General features: G+C 42.3%; 1 protein-coding gene across 3 annotated transcripts in view; it reads right to left on the bottom strand.

Moving 5' to 3' along the window:
• DENND5A (DENN domain containing 5A) overlaps positions 1-13,616 on the bottom strand; it is a 100,325-nt gene extending 86,709 nt beyond the window's left edge. For 2 of the 3 annotated variants that reach the window (XM_012784006.3, XM_012784007.3), the window contains exon 1: positions 13,206-13,616. In XM_012784006.3, coding sequence (XP_012639460.1) covers positions 13,206-13,317 — 112 coding nt within the window. In that variant the 5' untranslated portion in view covers positions 13,318-13,616. The remainder of the gene's footprint in view (positions 1-13,205) is intronic. The other variant, XM_076002189.1, reaches the window with a different exon arrangement.
• Between the last annotated feature and the right edge of the window lie 638 nt (positions 13,617-14,254).

Genomic DNA, 14,254 nt, shown 5'->3' with positions numbered 1-14,254 from the left:
CTCACACTCCCTCTTCTCACCTTTCCAATCTCATCTCTCACCACTGCCCTCCACTATCTCCAGCCTCACTAACATTGTAACAAGTTTTTCTAATATACTATTAGCTTAAGGCCCTTGTGCAGGCTATTCTCTCTGCCTGAAATACTTTTCCCCAGGTATACAGATGGCCTACTCCTTTGACTCCTTAAAATTGTGCCTCAAATTGTCACCTTCTCAGTAAGGTCCCTAACCATCCTATTTAAAAATACAACTGGTCAACCTCGGTGGCGTGCATGCCTGTAATCCTAGCTCTCTGGGAGGCCGAAGGGGGCAGATTGCTCAAGGTCAGGAGTTTGAAACCAGCCTGAGCAAGAGCAAGACCCGCCTCTACTATAAATAGAAAGAAATTAATTGGCCAACTAATATATATAGAAAAAATTAGCTGGGCATGGTGGTGCATGCCTGTAGTCCCAGCTATAGGGGAGGCTGAGGCAGTAGGATAGCTTGAGCCCAGGAGTTTGAAGTTGCTGTGAGCTAGGTTGACGCCACGGCACTCACTCTAGCCTGGGCAACAAAGCGAGACTCTGTCTCAAAAAATAAAAAAGTACAACATCCATCCCACCTTGCCCTAATGTTCTTGATCGCATGAACCCTGCTTTACTTTTTCCATAGCCCTTTTTACTTCCTAACATACTATATAAGTTACTTGTTTATTATGTTTATTTTTTTAATGTCTGTCTCCCTCCACTAACTGCTCCATAAAGGCAGTTTCACTCATTGACGTGTCTCAAGTATCTAAAATAGTGATGAGCAAATAATTGGAACTCAGTAAATAACAGCTGAATGAGAAAACGAAAAACAAATAAAGAAAACTAATTTTGAGGTCTTCCGGACAATCACTGCTTATAAGATACTCATTCTCCATTATAAACATACCTTCATTATGTCATTTATCACACTATATTGCAAACACTGGTTTACATGCTTAACTCCTCAGAAGACTATGAGCCCCTCCAGAATAGCAATTGGGTGTCACACATCTTTAAAACAAGTGCCCCATCACTAAATTGGTCTTTCAATAACACGAAGGTAGAGGACTTTAGACACAGAGAGAACAGGTATCCAATTCTTTTTTTTTTTTTTTTTTTTTGAGACAGAGTCTCACTTTTGTTGCCCAGGCTAGAGTGAGTGCCGTGGCGTCAGCCTAGCTCACAGCAACCTCAAACTCCTGGGCTCAAGCGATCCTCCTGCCTCAGCCTCCCAAGTAGCTGGGACTACAGGCATGCGCCACCATGCCCGGCTAATTTTTTTTTTGTATATATATTTTTAGTTGGTCAATTAATTTCTTTCTATTTTTAGTAGAGACGGGGTCTCGCTCAGGATGGTTTCGAACTCCCAACCTCGAGCAATCCGCCCGCCTCGGCCTCCCAGAGTGCTAGGATTACAGGCGTGAGCCACCGCGCCCGGCCCCAATTCTTGCTATATGATCTCAGGCATGTTATTTCTTCCTTATGACTTTCTTTTTTATTAGAGATGGGTCTCACTCTTGCTCAGGTTGGACTCAAACTCCTAAGCTCAAGCAATCCTCCCACCTCAACCTCCTACAGCACTAGGATTATAGGCGTGAGCCACCACAATCCTTATGATTTTTTAAATAACCTTTTCTACAGTTTACTTTATTGTAAGAATACAGTATGAAAGACATATAATATACAAAATATGTGTTAATCAACTGTTTATGTTATCAGTAAGGCTTCTGGTCAACAGTAGGCTAATAATAGTTAAGTTTTTGAGAAGTCAAAAGTTATACATGAGGGTTCAGGTATTGCACTTGCCCCTTCCCTGTATTGTGATCAGAAACAAAAAAAATTACTTTTAAAGGGAAAAAAATTATACATGAGTATTTGGTTGTACAGGGATTAGTGCCCCTCATCCCCATATTGTTCAAGGGTCAACTGCATTTGGACATATTGAACCCCAGATTTTAGCAAAACTGTAACTCAGTTTAGCAGATGGTAATTCTAAATAAATATTTGCTACATTTTTGCTATGGTTTGAATGCGTCGCTTCTAAAATTCAGGTGTTCCAATGTGACACTATTTAGAAGGTGAGACCTTTAAAAGATGATTAGATCATGAAGGCTGTTCCCTTGTTAGTGGGATTAAGGCTCTTTAAAAAAAAAAGGTTTAAAAGAGGCTAGCTTGCCCAATTCTTCCTTCTGTCATGTGAGAACGCAGCAAGAAGGCCCTCACCAGAACAAATGCCAGCACCTTGATCTTGGACTTCCCAGTCCCCAGAACTATGAGGAAATAAATTTCCTCTGTTCTTTATAAATTATCCAATCTGTATTTTGTTATAGCATTACAAATAAACTAAATCAGTTTCCAAAGAATATTTTTCCCAACAAGAGATTCTGATCCTGAGTCAATAGAACTGGTTAAATAAATTAAAATAAGATTTAAAAAAAAAAGGTTCACCTGAGCTATTACAAATTTAATATGTAAATTATAAAATAATCAAAACATAATAAAAAATGGTTTTCCCATTACTATTGCCATCATAATTCTAGGTCTGACTCTGGCCCTTCACGTTTTTTGTTTTTTTGGTTTTTTTGAGACAGAGTCTCACTCTGTTGCCTGGGTTAAAGTGCCATGGCATCAGCCTAGCTCAAAGCAACCTCAAACTCCTGGGCTCAAGCAATCCTCCTGCCTCAGCCTCCAGAGTAGCTGGGACTACAGGCACGCACCACCACGCCTGGCTAATTTTTTCTGTTTTTAGTTGTTTGGCTAATTTTTTTCTACTTATAGTAGAGACGGGGTCTCGCTCTTGCTCAGGCTGGTCTCGAACTCCTGAACTCAAGCAATCCTCCCACCTTGGCCTCCCAAAATGCTAGGATTACAAGTGTGAGCCACTATGCCCAGCCTGGCCCTTCACTTTTTGAGAATTTGGGGAATACAAACATAGTTCTTGCTATTCTTCTCTTCTACAGACTTCCCACATTCTTTACTTACTTAGCACTTGGGAAAGCTATAGAAGTTTGGTTTACTAAGTTCCAAAAAGTTAAGTACTATGCCTATATTGGAAAAAAACATGGTTACATAAAAGTCTTTAAAAATCTGAATAGGCAGCCTTTATCTTTTCATAATTAATACAACAAATCTTCATCAAGCACCTACTATATTTATAGCAAAGCTATAGCTTCTAGCAAAGCTAAGAAATTTGCTCAGCTGGAATACGGAGTTTATAATATAGTTCTATAATATTTACATTTTTATAAAGACCTATGGCTTTTATTAATATAATCAGGAAAAAAATAAATATTTTTTTTTTTAGTGATCACTGTCGAATAAAGACACTGGGAAAGATAAGAAAAGAGAAACCTAACTTACCCAAAATAAAATCTGGTTTTCTTCAACAATATAACAATATATCCCCAAATTAACACCAATCTTCGTACTAGGCTTAAACACTGTGGAAGGGCCATTATTCTATAATAAAACTACAAAAACAAATAAACAAAGGGGTATCACAGATGATACACCTGAAAAAAGAACCAAGTCCTTAACTGAGCAGCACATAAGTGGACACATAGGTACTACAGTAATAGGGTATTGGGCAGGGGGGAGGAGGGTGGGTATATACATACATAATGAGTGAGATGTGCACCATCTGGAGTCATGCTGGAAACTTAGACTTGTGGGGAGAGGGGGGGAAGGGCATTTATTGAAACCTTAAAATCTGTATCCCCATAAAAAAAAAAAAAAGAACCAAGTCCTCTGACATTCTTGCAAAATAAACTCTAAAGTATTATAACAAAAATGCATGTAATTTGTTGTCAATTGGATATATCCACTCATTGTCTTATAATTATGACCTGTAATTATTATTTCTAAATCATTTCTTCCTTTGTGTTTATGCCTTTCAAAATCCTGGTTGTTTTCCATAGCCTTTCATTAAAAAGACAGCCCTCACCTAAACTACAATCACAAAAGATGCAAACTACAGGCTACACAGAGGTACTTCTGAGGTTAGCAGATGCAAATCTTTTCTTTTCTTAAAAGAAAACAGACCTCAAGTAAAAAGCATAAAACATCCTGTAACAGCCACAAACAAAAAAAAGACAGCTTCTTAGAAACAAAGCCCTAGTAACTACTGGTCTAAGAAAAACATTTCTAGAACTGATAAAGAATGAGGACAGAGGAAGAAACAACAACCATCCTTAACTACAGTTCAGAAAAAAAGTAACCTGCCTCCTTTCCTGACACAGCACTTCTACTGCAATGTGGGCTGGGAACTAAACCACAAGGAGGCCACAACACACAGCTCTGCTATTCAATGATTAAGCCATTGCTTCAATTTTCCCACATCTATAATTTAAAAAAGAAAAAGAAAAAATTCATTAATAGTGAGACAGGGCCGGGCGTGGTGGCTCACGCCTTTAATCCTAGCACTCTGGGAGGCCCAGGCAGGCGGATTGCTCGAGGTCAGAAGTTCAAAACCAGCCTGAGCAAGAGCGAGACCCCCATCTCTACTATAAATAGAAGCAAATTAATTGGCTAAGTAATACATATAGAAAAAATTAGCTGGGCATGGTGGTGCATGCCTGTAGTCCCAGCTACAGGGGAGGCTGAGGCAGGAGGATCGCTTGAGCCCAGGAGTTTGAGGTTGCTGTGAGCTAGGCGGATGCCACGGCACTCACTCTAGCCTGGGCAATAAAGCAAGACTCTGTCTCAAAAAAAAAAAAAAAAAATAGTGAGACAGCATTAGCTGGGTATAGTGGCACACAACTGCAGTCCCAGCTACCCAGGAGACTGAGACAGGAGGATCACTTTAGCCCAGGAGATCCAGGCTGCAGTGAGCTGTGATTGTACCACCACACCTCAGCCTGGGGAAACAGACCACAGACCCTGTTTCTATAAATTAAAAAAAAAAAAAAAATTTTTTTTAAATAGTGAGAAACAGACAGACCTGGATTCTAACAGATCTTTCTTCTTCTTTCTTGTTTGCTTTTTTTTTTTTTTTTTGAGACAGAGTCTCACTCTGTTGCCTGGGCTAGAGCACTGTGGCATCAGCCTAGCTCACAGCAACCTCAAATTCCTGGGCTCGAGCAATCCTCTTGTCTCAGCCTCCCATCTAACAGCTCTTTCTAACTTGCTGGGTGATACAGGACAGAAAAATTATATTTCAAGTGGGGCTGAAAAAATTAAAAATGCTTTAGAAGTACACTGTAAAACTATAAAGTCATTTACAAACATTAATTACCATCTGTCAAAAGTGGTGGCTACCCCCATAATATGCCGAAATTAAATAAATAAATAAATAAATAAAAGCATATTTGTCATAAAAAAAAAAGTAGTGGCTAAACTATCCCTTATTTCTAGCTCTGACATTTTTTATTCTGTGACCAATATAAACAAATGTACACTCATATTATGTTTTGCCAACTGGGAATAGTTTAAAAATCAAGGAATCCCATACTCACAGAGGAATGAAGCTGAATGAGAAGAACATCCACAGAACTTCTCACTGTTCTGGCCTCTCAGCATTCCATGAAAGCATTTCAGAATAACCCAGCTAGTTCAGTCCATAAAGTAGACCACTGAAGGCCTAGCAAAATTTTTACCTGACTTACCCATCACACAATGAACAACAACAAAAATTACTAAACTGATTATCTTTAACAGGAAATTATGAGATACCAAGCAAATATCCTAAGTATAATAGTTGAGAAACACAACTAGAGGTGGGGAACCTGCAGCATTGGGGCCCCATGTGGCCTTCTAGAGCCTTGAGTGCACGACCTTTTGACTGAATCCAAACTTCACAGAACAGATACCTTTATTAAAAGGATTTGCTATGTAAAATTTGGATTCAGTTGGTTAAGGGGCCACACTTGGGGATCTGGAGGGCCACATGTGTGGTCACCTGTTGCCATCTTATTTCCTGAAGTTATTATATATCTGATCCCCTGGTAGCATACTGAAAACAGTGTGAAATCTGGCACAGATTCTCACTTTCTGCCATGACCAGACTCTGCCATTCATTAAGACTCAGCTCAGGGTTCTATAAACTCCAAACTAAAATCATCAATCATAGAACATATGGAACATGGCATCTGACTAATACCTGCCTCACTTAAAAACTTTTGTTTCCTCTTTTTTTTTTTATTTCATCGTATTATGGAGGTACAAATATTATTAAGGTTACATATAGTGCCCTTGCCACTCTTCCCCCCCTTAAAAACTTTTAAGAACTAAATCTTATAATCCCAGGACTTTAGGAGGCCAAGGCAGGAGAATCACTTGAGGCCACAAGTTCAAGACCAGCCTGGGCAACACAGGAAGACTCCATCTCTACAAAAATAAGAAAAATTAGCCAGGTGGTGGCACACGCCTGTAGTCTCAGCTACTCAGGAGCCCAGGAGTTTGAGGTTTCAGTGAGCTATATTCACCCCCTACTATACTCTAGCTGGAGCAATGGAGTAAGACTGTCTCAAAAAAAAAAAAAAACTAAATCTAAAAATCTGGCAATAATAGCCTGTGTTTAATCACTGAATTCCACGGGATGTCATCAGCTTCTGAAAGGCAAGCTTTTCTCTCCCTCTCACTGGATCTTACGCTATATTCAGCAGAAACCTAAAACATACAATGTATAAGTTCCCTCATGTGTACCCAGGTTCTTGAAAGACCTCTAAGACCACTTGACAGTAATTCAAATCCAAGGATTCAAATAGCAATGGGCATTTAGCAGCTGAGCCAAGCCCAAGTACATCTTCCACCAGAGTTAGCCAAAAAATAAGTTTATAAAAGGATATAGGCTGTAAAAGGGTGTTGCCAAAGGAGGCCTTAGGCAAAGAAAACTTTATTTTTAATATAGGAAGGAAGGAAGGGCTGAGCAGAGTTAAGAGAATTTGGTTTAAGCACCAAACAATGTGACACAGGATTTCCTTCTAAGAAGAGAAAAGCAGTAAGTAAAATCCACTTATTTTTTTTTTATTTTTTTTTTTATTCAGCCCGCTGTTTCTGAAAACTTATTTTCAATGTGAACTTCCCTACCTGAAGGAGTCAAGTGGGGTTCTCTTATGTGCTAAGAATATACAGTTTCTCCAACTAAATTTAGCTTGTATTTTAAACTGTCCTGGGATGCTCTGTAATTGTCTTCTGAGTGTTGGTCTCTTCTCCTTCTTACTTCTTTTACCTTAAAAAAGAAAAAACATGACCTAACTTAGGAAATCTCCCCGTACTCTAACAGCCTTGACGTCTGGCAGTATCCACAGATGCCTGAAGTAAGCCATAAGGATTTGAGTTTTGCTGCAGTTAGGAATCTGGGCTTCAGAACAGATACTTTTATGAAATGACCATGAGAATCTGCCAAGAATCAACCAGACTGATAGAGAAAGACAAAAACTTAGTTCATATTGACTGCCAGTTTGAAAATGGTTTTTTTTGAGACAGGGTCTCACTCTGTCGCCCACGCTGGAGTGCAGTGGCACTATCATAGGTCACTGCAACCTCAAATTCCTGGGCTCAAGCAATCCTCCTGCCTCAGCCTCCTGAGTTGCTTGGACTGCAGGCACACACTACCACATCGGTCTAATTTTTCTACTTTTGGTAGAGGTCTCACCCTTGCTCAGGCTGGTCCTGAGCTCAGACAATCCTCCAGCCTCAGCCTACCAGAGTGTTACAGGCATGAGCCAACCGCACCAGGCCTCATCCAACTTTTTACAGCCACTTCATCCCTAGAGAGGTATAGCCTTTTTTCTTTTAAATAAGATTTTTAGTCTTTAGGGATATGCAAATCAAAACCATGAGATTCCACTTCATGACCACTAGGATAGCTACAATCAAAAACACAGATAATAAGTATTGGTGAGAATATGGACAAATGGAACCTTCAAACACTGCTGGTGGAAACTGGTGCAGATGTTTTGGAAAACAGACTGGCAGGCAGTCCCTCAAAAGGTTAAACATAGAGTTCGTTACCATATGACCAAAGAATTTCATTCGTAGATGTTTAGCCAAGAGAAATGAAAACATATGCCCACACAAATTTGTACACAAATGTTTATAGCAACATTATTCATGATAACCCAAAAGTAGAAACAACTTAAGTGTCCATCAACTAATGGATAAATAAAATGTTGTATATTCATACCATGGCATATTATTCAGCTGTAAACAGAAATGGTATACTGAGATATGCTATAACATGGATGAACCTTGAAAACATTACACTAGGTGAAAGAAGCCAGTAACAAGAGACCATATGATTCCATTTATACGAAATGTCCAAAATAAGCAAATCTACAGAAATAGAAAGTAGATTAGTGGTTGCCTAGGATTTGGGTTAGGGGGTTGGGAGAACATAAGGAGTAATTGCTAATGGGGTACAGGTTTTTTGGGGAGAGTGATGAATATATTCTAAAATTGATTGCAATATGATTTCACAACTCTGTTAATAAACTGAAAATCACTGAATTGTACACTTTAAATAAGAGAACTGTATGGTATGTGGATTATATCTCAATCAAGTTGTTTGTTTACATATAAGGGGGTGCACATAATAAGTGATAAAGCAAATGGGTCAAGAAGATGTAAACAGTGAATTTGGCTAAAGGATATACTGGAGTTCTTTGCTCTATTCATGTAACGTTTCTTTTTTTTTTTTTTTTGAGACAGAGTCTCACTCTGTTGCCCAGGCTAGAGTGCCGTGGCATCAGCCTAGCTCACAGCAACCTCAAACTCCTGGGCTTAAAGCGATCCTCCTGCTTCAGCCTCCCAAGTAGCTGGGACTACAGGCATGTGCCACCATGCCCGGCTAATTTTTTCCATATATTTTAGTTGGCTAATTAATTTCTTTCTATTTTTAGTAGAGACAGGGTCTCACTCTTACTCAGGCTGGTTTCCAACTCCTGACCTTGAGCGATCCGCCCACCTTGGCCTCCCAGAGTGCTAGGATTACAGGCATGAGCCACCGCACCCGGCCCATGTCATATTTCTTTAAGTGTAAAATTATATCAAAAGGTAAAGCTAAAAAAAAAAGATATGCCTAATGATAATCACACACAGTATTCTTTCTTAACATGAAACAGAAACCAGGACTAGAAAAAATTGCCATAATGTCTGCTCCCCCCACCACCAAACAAGTTTTTTATTTGTTTCCCCCCCCCCACTCATCAGCTTACTGAAAATCAAGCAAAACATCATTCAAGCAGCAGAAAAGAAGAATGAAACGTAGCAAGGAAGACAAATATTCTCCAACTTTCTCAGGGCCTCAGTTTCTTCATCTGTAAAATGAGAAGGTTATATAATCTCTAACAGTGCTTTCTTGTTTGACATTCCATAATTTTGAAGTTCCAATTTCACTGCTCAATACAATTAAGGAGAAGTATGATCTGACTAGTCCTCTGCCATTCCTAACCAATAGTATTTTTTCTCTTCTAAAGGTGACATTAAGAGAACAAGTCAGTGTATTCTCAGTGTTCTAAGTAGGGTCATACAGGATGCTGGCCTAGAGATAAGGACAGATGGCTAATCTCCCATCTATCCTTATCCCTAGCCCCTTCTCTTAAATTCTTGGCAAGATCCTCTGCCCAAAACCTGGGAAAATTGCAGTAATGGATGAGAGAACCTAGGAAACTTATATAGGCTACCCAAAGCCAGGTGCAGATAAGTTCAGAGAAACTTACAGATTCCAAGGTAAGAAATAGGTCTTAACCATTCTAGAACCTTAACTCTCAGAGATAGGGAAAGTAAACTCAGGAATCCCACTTCATGGTAAAGCCTTTCCTTGTGGTCACCTAGTGGTGACTATAAGAAACAAAGAAAATGAAGATTCTCCAGGACATTCACCCATCAAAGGGGTAGAAAGAGGTACTAGACTCTAGTACCATCTGCATCCCCACTTAGGATAGGCCCAAATAATGGAAAACATAAATCAGAAGCAATTCTTCCAGATTTGCTTACCTGACAAGCTCAAAAATCTTGTTCTCCTTCCAACCCAAAGTACTTCCTCAACCAGAAAAGAAAACACAATTAATTTTCACACCTTCCTCAGTTCCTTGCACAACAAAGAGCGAAAGCACTTGCCTAAATGCTGAGTCTACAAGAAAAGGGGAGAGGTGACAGGAAGAGATTCCTATAAAATCCAGTGATCTGAGTCTATGTTCAACACAGCAAGCTCTGTGCTTGTTTGTTGCAGACAGAGAGGAATGAATCGTAAGCATTCTCCATAAAACGAGAAGAACACTGACCATCTTTGATTTGTTTGTTTTGGGTTCAAGCTACCTATGGTATGTAACTTAATTTACTTGCAGAGAACTCCACAGTACCTCCACAGAGAACCTGGGTGCAATTCAATTTCCTGTAGTTCCACTGACTAGGACGTCATCACTTTGGGAGCTATCAGGCAGACTGAGCAGGGTCTCAGCATGGACCCAAATAATGCTATTTGTATTGTTTTGTTTTATTCAAAGATACCCCCTGGGTAGTCCAGATTCCCCTACTAATCCACCAGAAATAAAGTGAAGGAGGGGGAAAAAATCCTTCAATCAGTGCTTACTCTAACAAAGGCCACCTATTGGATAAATGGTCTTGCAATTCCACTACTACAACCACATTTAAAAAGACAGAAAATATCCTCCTTTACACATTTTATATAACTCATTCCTCTTCACTATCCCCATAAACCATAAACTTCCACCAGGATATAATCTTAGCTTGCCAAAATGCCAGATAATTAACAGATATATATTAAAAGAAAATAACATCTCTCTTTTTTTTTTTTTTTTTGAAACAGAGTCTCACTTTGTTGCCCAGGCTATACAATGAGTGCCATGGCGTCAGCCTAGCTCACAGCAACCTCAAACTCCTGGGCTCAAGCAATCCTTCTGCCTCAGCCTCCCCTGTAGCTGGGACTACAGGCATGCACCACCATGCCCAGCTAATTTTTTCTATATATATTAATTGGCCAATTAATTTCTTTCTATTTATAGTAGAGACAGGGTCTTGCTCTTGTTCAGGCTGGTTTCCAATTCCTGACCTCCAGCAATCCACCCACCTCGGCTTCCCAGAGTGCCTGGATTACAGGCGTGAGCCACTGTGCCTGGCCATAACATTTCTCTTTTAATAAAATATTGAAAGACTTTTTTTTTTAACATTTGAGGGTTAAATGTTATGATGAGATGCTTTCTATTTACATTCTCTGTTTACAGATGAGGACCCTGACAGGGTCACAGAGATAGTCACCGCCAAGCAGATATGTTTGACCCCCAAACCTATGTTCTCACTAGCAGTTAACTTCCCCAAGCTCCATTCCTAAGCTTTACCATTTGTGAGCCAATTTTTTTTTTTTTATAAAGGTGGAGTCTTGTACCACTCTGGCTTCAAACTCCAGAGCTCAAGAGATCCTCCCACTTCTGTCTCCCAAACTGCTGGGATTACAGGCATGAGCCACCAGGCCCAGTCAACCATTCTATTTTTTAAAACCAAGTGTCTATCCAATTTGACATTCAAAATCACAGCATAAAAATAGAAATGGTTTATCCCACCTTAACGCTTCTTTGTGGAGAAAAACTGTATTATTTTTAATTTCTCAACATGTTAAGTGTTTTCTAAAGACCTCCAGCCAGGCCAATGAGATGCAGTTTAGTATTATAAGAGGGGCATAGAACCAAGAGTTAGGCAACTAAGTAGCAGTAGCAGGCCCCACTGTCCTTCCTGGGCCTCATTTTTCTCTCTGAGGTCCCTTCTAGTACCTGGAACTGAATTCCAAAAATTACATCACAAAGTCACAAACTTAATACATATGAAAAATTGACATCTGTATTGTAAGAATCAGAAGACCTAAAAAAGTGAACTTGAACAACTATTATGTATCCATAAAAATTAAAAATAAAAAAGCCTTAAAAAAGTGAACATGAAACAATAAAGTTACCCCCAACAAAAGACCTCGTATTATATTACTGCTTCATTTGTTTCTCTACCTGTTATTAATTTGAGGAAATAGCATTTTTCTGACCTTGTTAAAGGGTTGATTTGTCATTTTTTAAAATAAGACAGTCCATTTTTGTCATTTGAAACATGCATATAGTTTTTTTCATAAGAAACACTGGAATTTTTCTGGTGACCAAAAACAAAACAAAACCCATTCTGTCATCTCTGAAGTAAAATCAGTCAACGGGATCATCACTTTCAAGAGAGAAACTTCACAGTGAACACATCATATCAGAAAGGAGTTTCCCTCATCAAATCAGGATGACATAACCTTAAAGTATAACCCAAAAAACCTCCACCCACTTGAAACCCACTAACTGGACACTCCGGACAAAAACTTTTTTTCAAAACTGTTGCAATACAAAGGCTCCAAAGACCGTGCAGTGGAATTCACAGGGATTTTATATTTGACATCCTTCTATTAATGTGAGAGCCAACTCTGGTCAGGGCCCCATCTTCACTCTAACCACCACTTTCCCTTTGAAAGATGACTTGAGAAGCATCAAAACACGACCCAGTCTCTCCAACTAGAATGCTACCCTTTTATTCACAAATGACCCTGACCTCATAAAGAACATAAATTACTTTTTTAAAAGGCATGGCCCCGGGATACAAGCCCTTTCCATTGCCAAGTGAGTTCCCACCCTTCTTGGTGCCGCCCAGGTTCACTTTATTACTACATGTCCCATCCAGAGACGCAGAGCTGCAATCTGTAGAAAAACGCAGGGAGCCCAGCCCAAAGCTGGGTTCTAACGGTTTTGAGGAACTAGTATCACAGGCTTCTTGGGAAGAGGCCAGATAAATTCACCAAGTTTTTATTTTGCTTCTTTTTTTTTTTTTTTTGAAGTCTGGGTGGAACTTACTTTCACTAGAATGTGGGATGCCTCCTTCCCTCCCTAATAGGTGCTGGAGGACAAGCTTCCCTTTATTTTATACTAAGTCACTCAACCTACACCAAACTGAGAATACACAACGCTTCCCTCTCCCTTGTCGCCGACTACATGCCCACATCGCAGAGGGCCGCGGGGCCGTTCGGACCCCTCTCTGCTCAGAGCCCCTCACCCGTCTCCCTCCCTCAGCCCAACGTCCCCTCCGCCCGCGCCCGCCCCGGGTCCTCCCGGCCGACCCTCGCCCGGCTGCCGGGACAAAGCCAGAAAAGGGGTGCCCGACCCCTCAGGGGTGGCCGACCGCAGCGGGCGCAGGGAAGCGGCCACGGGCTCGGCGCGCACTCACCCGACAGCTCGTCCGGCTCCAGCCCGGTGTCAGTGTCCAGCCCGCAGATGACAAAGTAGTCGGCGAAGCGACTGGGCGCCGAGCCCCCTCCGCCACCGCCGCTGCCGCTCATGGCGCTGGGGCCGAGACGGGCCGGGCGGAGCGGCGCGGAGCCCCCGCACCCGGGCGCCCGCCCGCCCTCAGGCCGCCCCTCCCGCCGCCGCCGCCGCCGCCGCCGCCGCCGCTACCGCGGCTCGGGCCGCCGCCCCCGGCCCTGGCCCGGGCCCCGCGGCCGCCGCGGCTGCCGTAACGGGGCGGGGGGGCACCGGGCCGCCCCGCACCGCATCCTGGACGCCTTCTCCTCCGCGCCGCGGCCGCTGCCGCCGCCGCCAGCCGAGAGCGCCGCGGGCCGAGCGAGCCTGGAGAAGGGCTGAAAGCGCAGGGGAGAGCCCCCACCGCGGCCCCCTCCTGCCGCGCCTGCGCAGGCGCCATCGGGGAGGGGCGGGCGCCTGGCGGAAAGGATGACGTGATGCTCTTCGGGCCCGGCGGGCCGCAGCTTCCCGGGCGGTAGCCGCAGCGCGGCCAGCCACTGCTTGGTCGCCCGCAACCGCCACCCCCCTGGGACCGCTTCTCCTTTATGGAGGGCTGACAAGGTGCAAGAACGGTGCGCGCAGGCTGCAGAGCCAGGACACTGGCCCATACTCTTCCCTCCCAACCCCCACCCACTAGCGGTCCAGAGATCTCCTTAGCGCGGCCCTGTCACCGGATGGGGTCGCACGACTGAGCAAAGAAGCCCACCCAATACTATTTGCTGACTGTCTGCCTGGACCCCAGACAGCTCCCTCTCCCTGCCCCTGCTCTTTGGCGTCCGTGCCCAGCCTTTTCCCCAGTACAGCTGAGGATGCCCCCTCTTTTGGTGGTGGGGGGGGTAGATCCGCTTGTTTTATAATTATGCTTATTTTACAGGTGGGGAAAGTGAGGCTCAGAGAGAAGCAAGGACTTCCCCAAGGTTACACTGAGTCTAAGAGATAAAGCCCTGGTTTAGAATCTTGGGCTTGTGGTCAGCTCCC

The sequence above is a fragment of the Microcebus murinus genome, chromosome 4 (assembly GCF_040939455.1).
Source record: "Microcebus murinus isolate Inina chromosome 4, M.murinus_Inina_mat1.0, whole genome shotgun sequence".
Taxonomy (NCBI): domain Eukaryota; kingdom Metazoa; phylum Chordata; class Mammalia; order Primates; family Cheirogaleidae; genus Microcebus; species Microcebus murinus.
The sequence above is the reverse complement of the archived record's forward strand: the minus strand, read 5'-3'. Positions and strand labels throughout refer to the sequence as shown.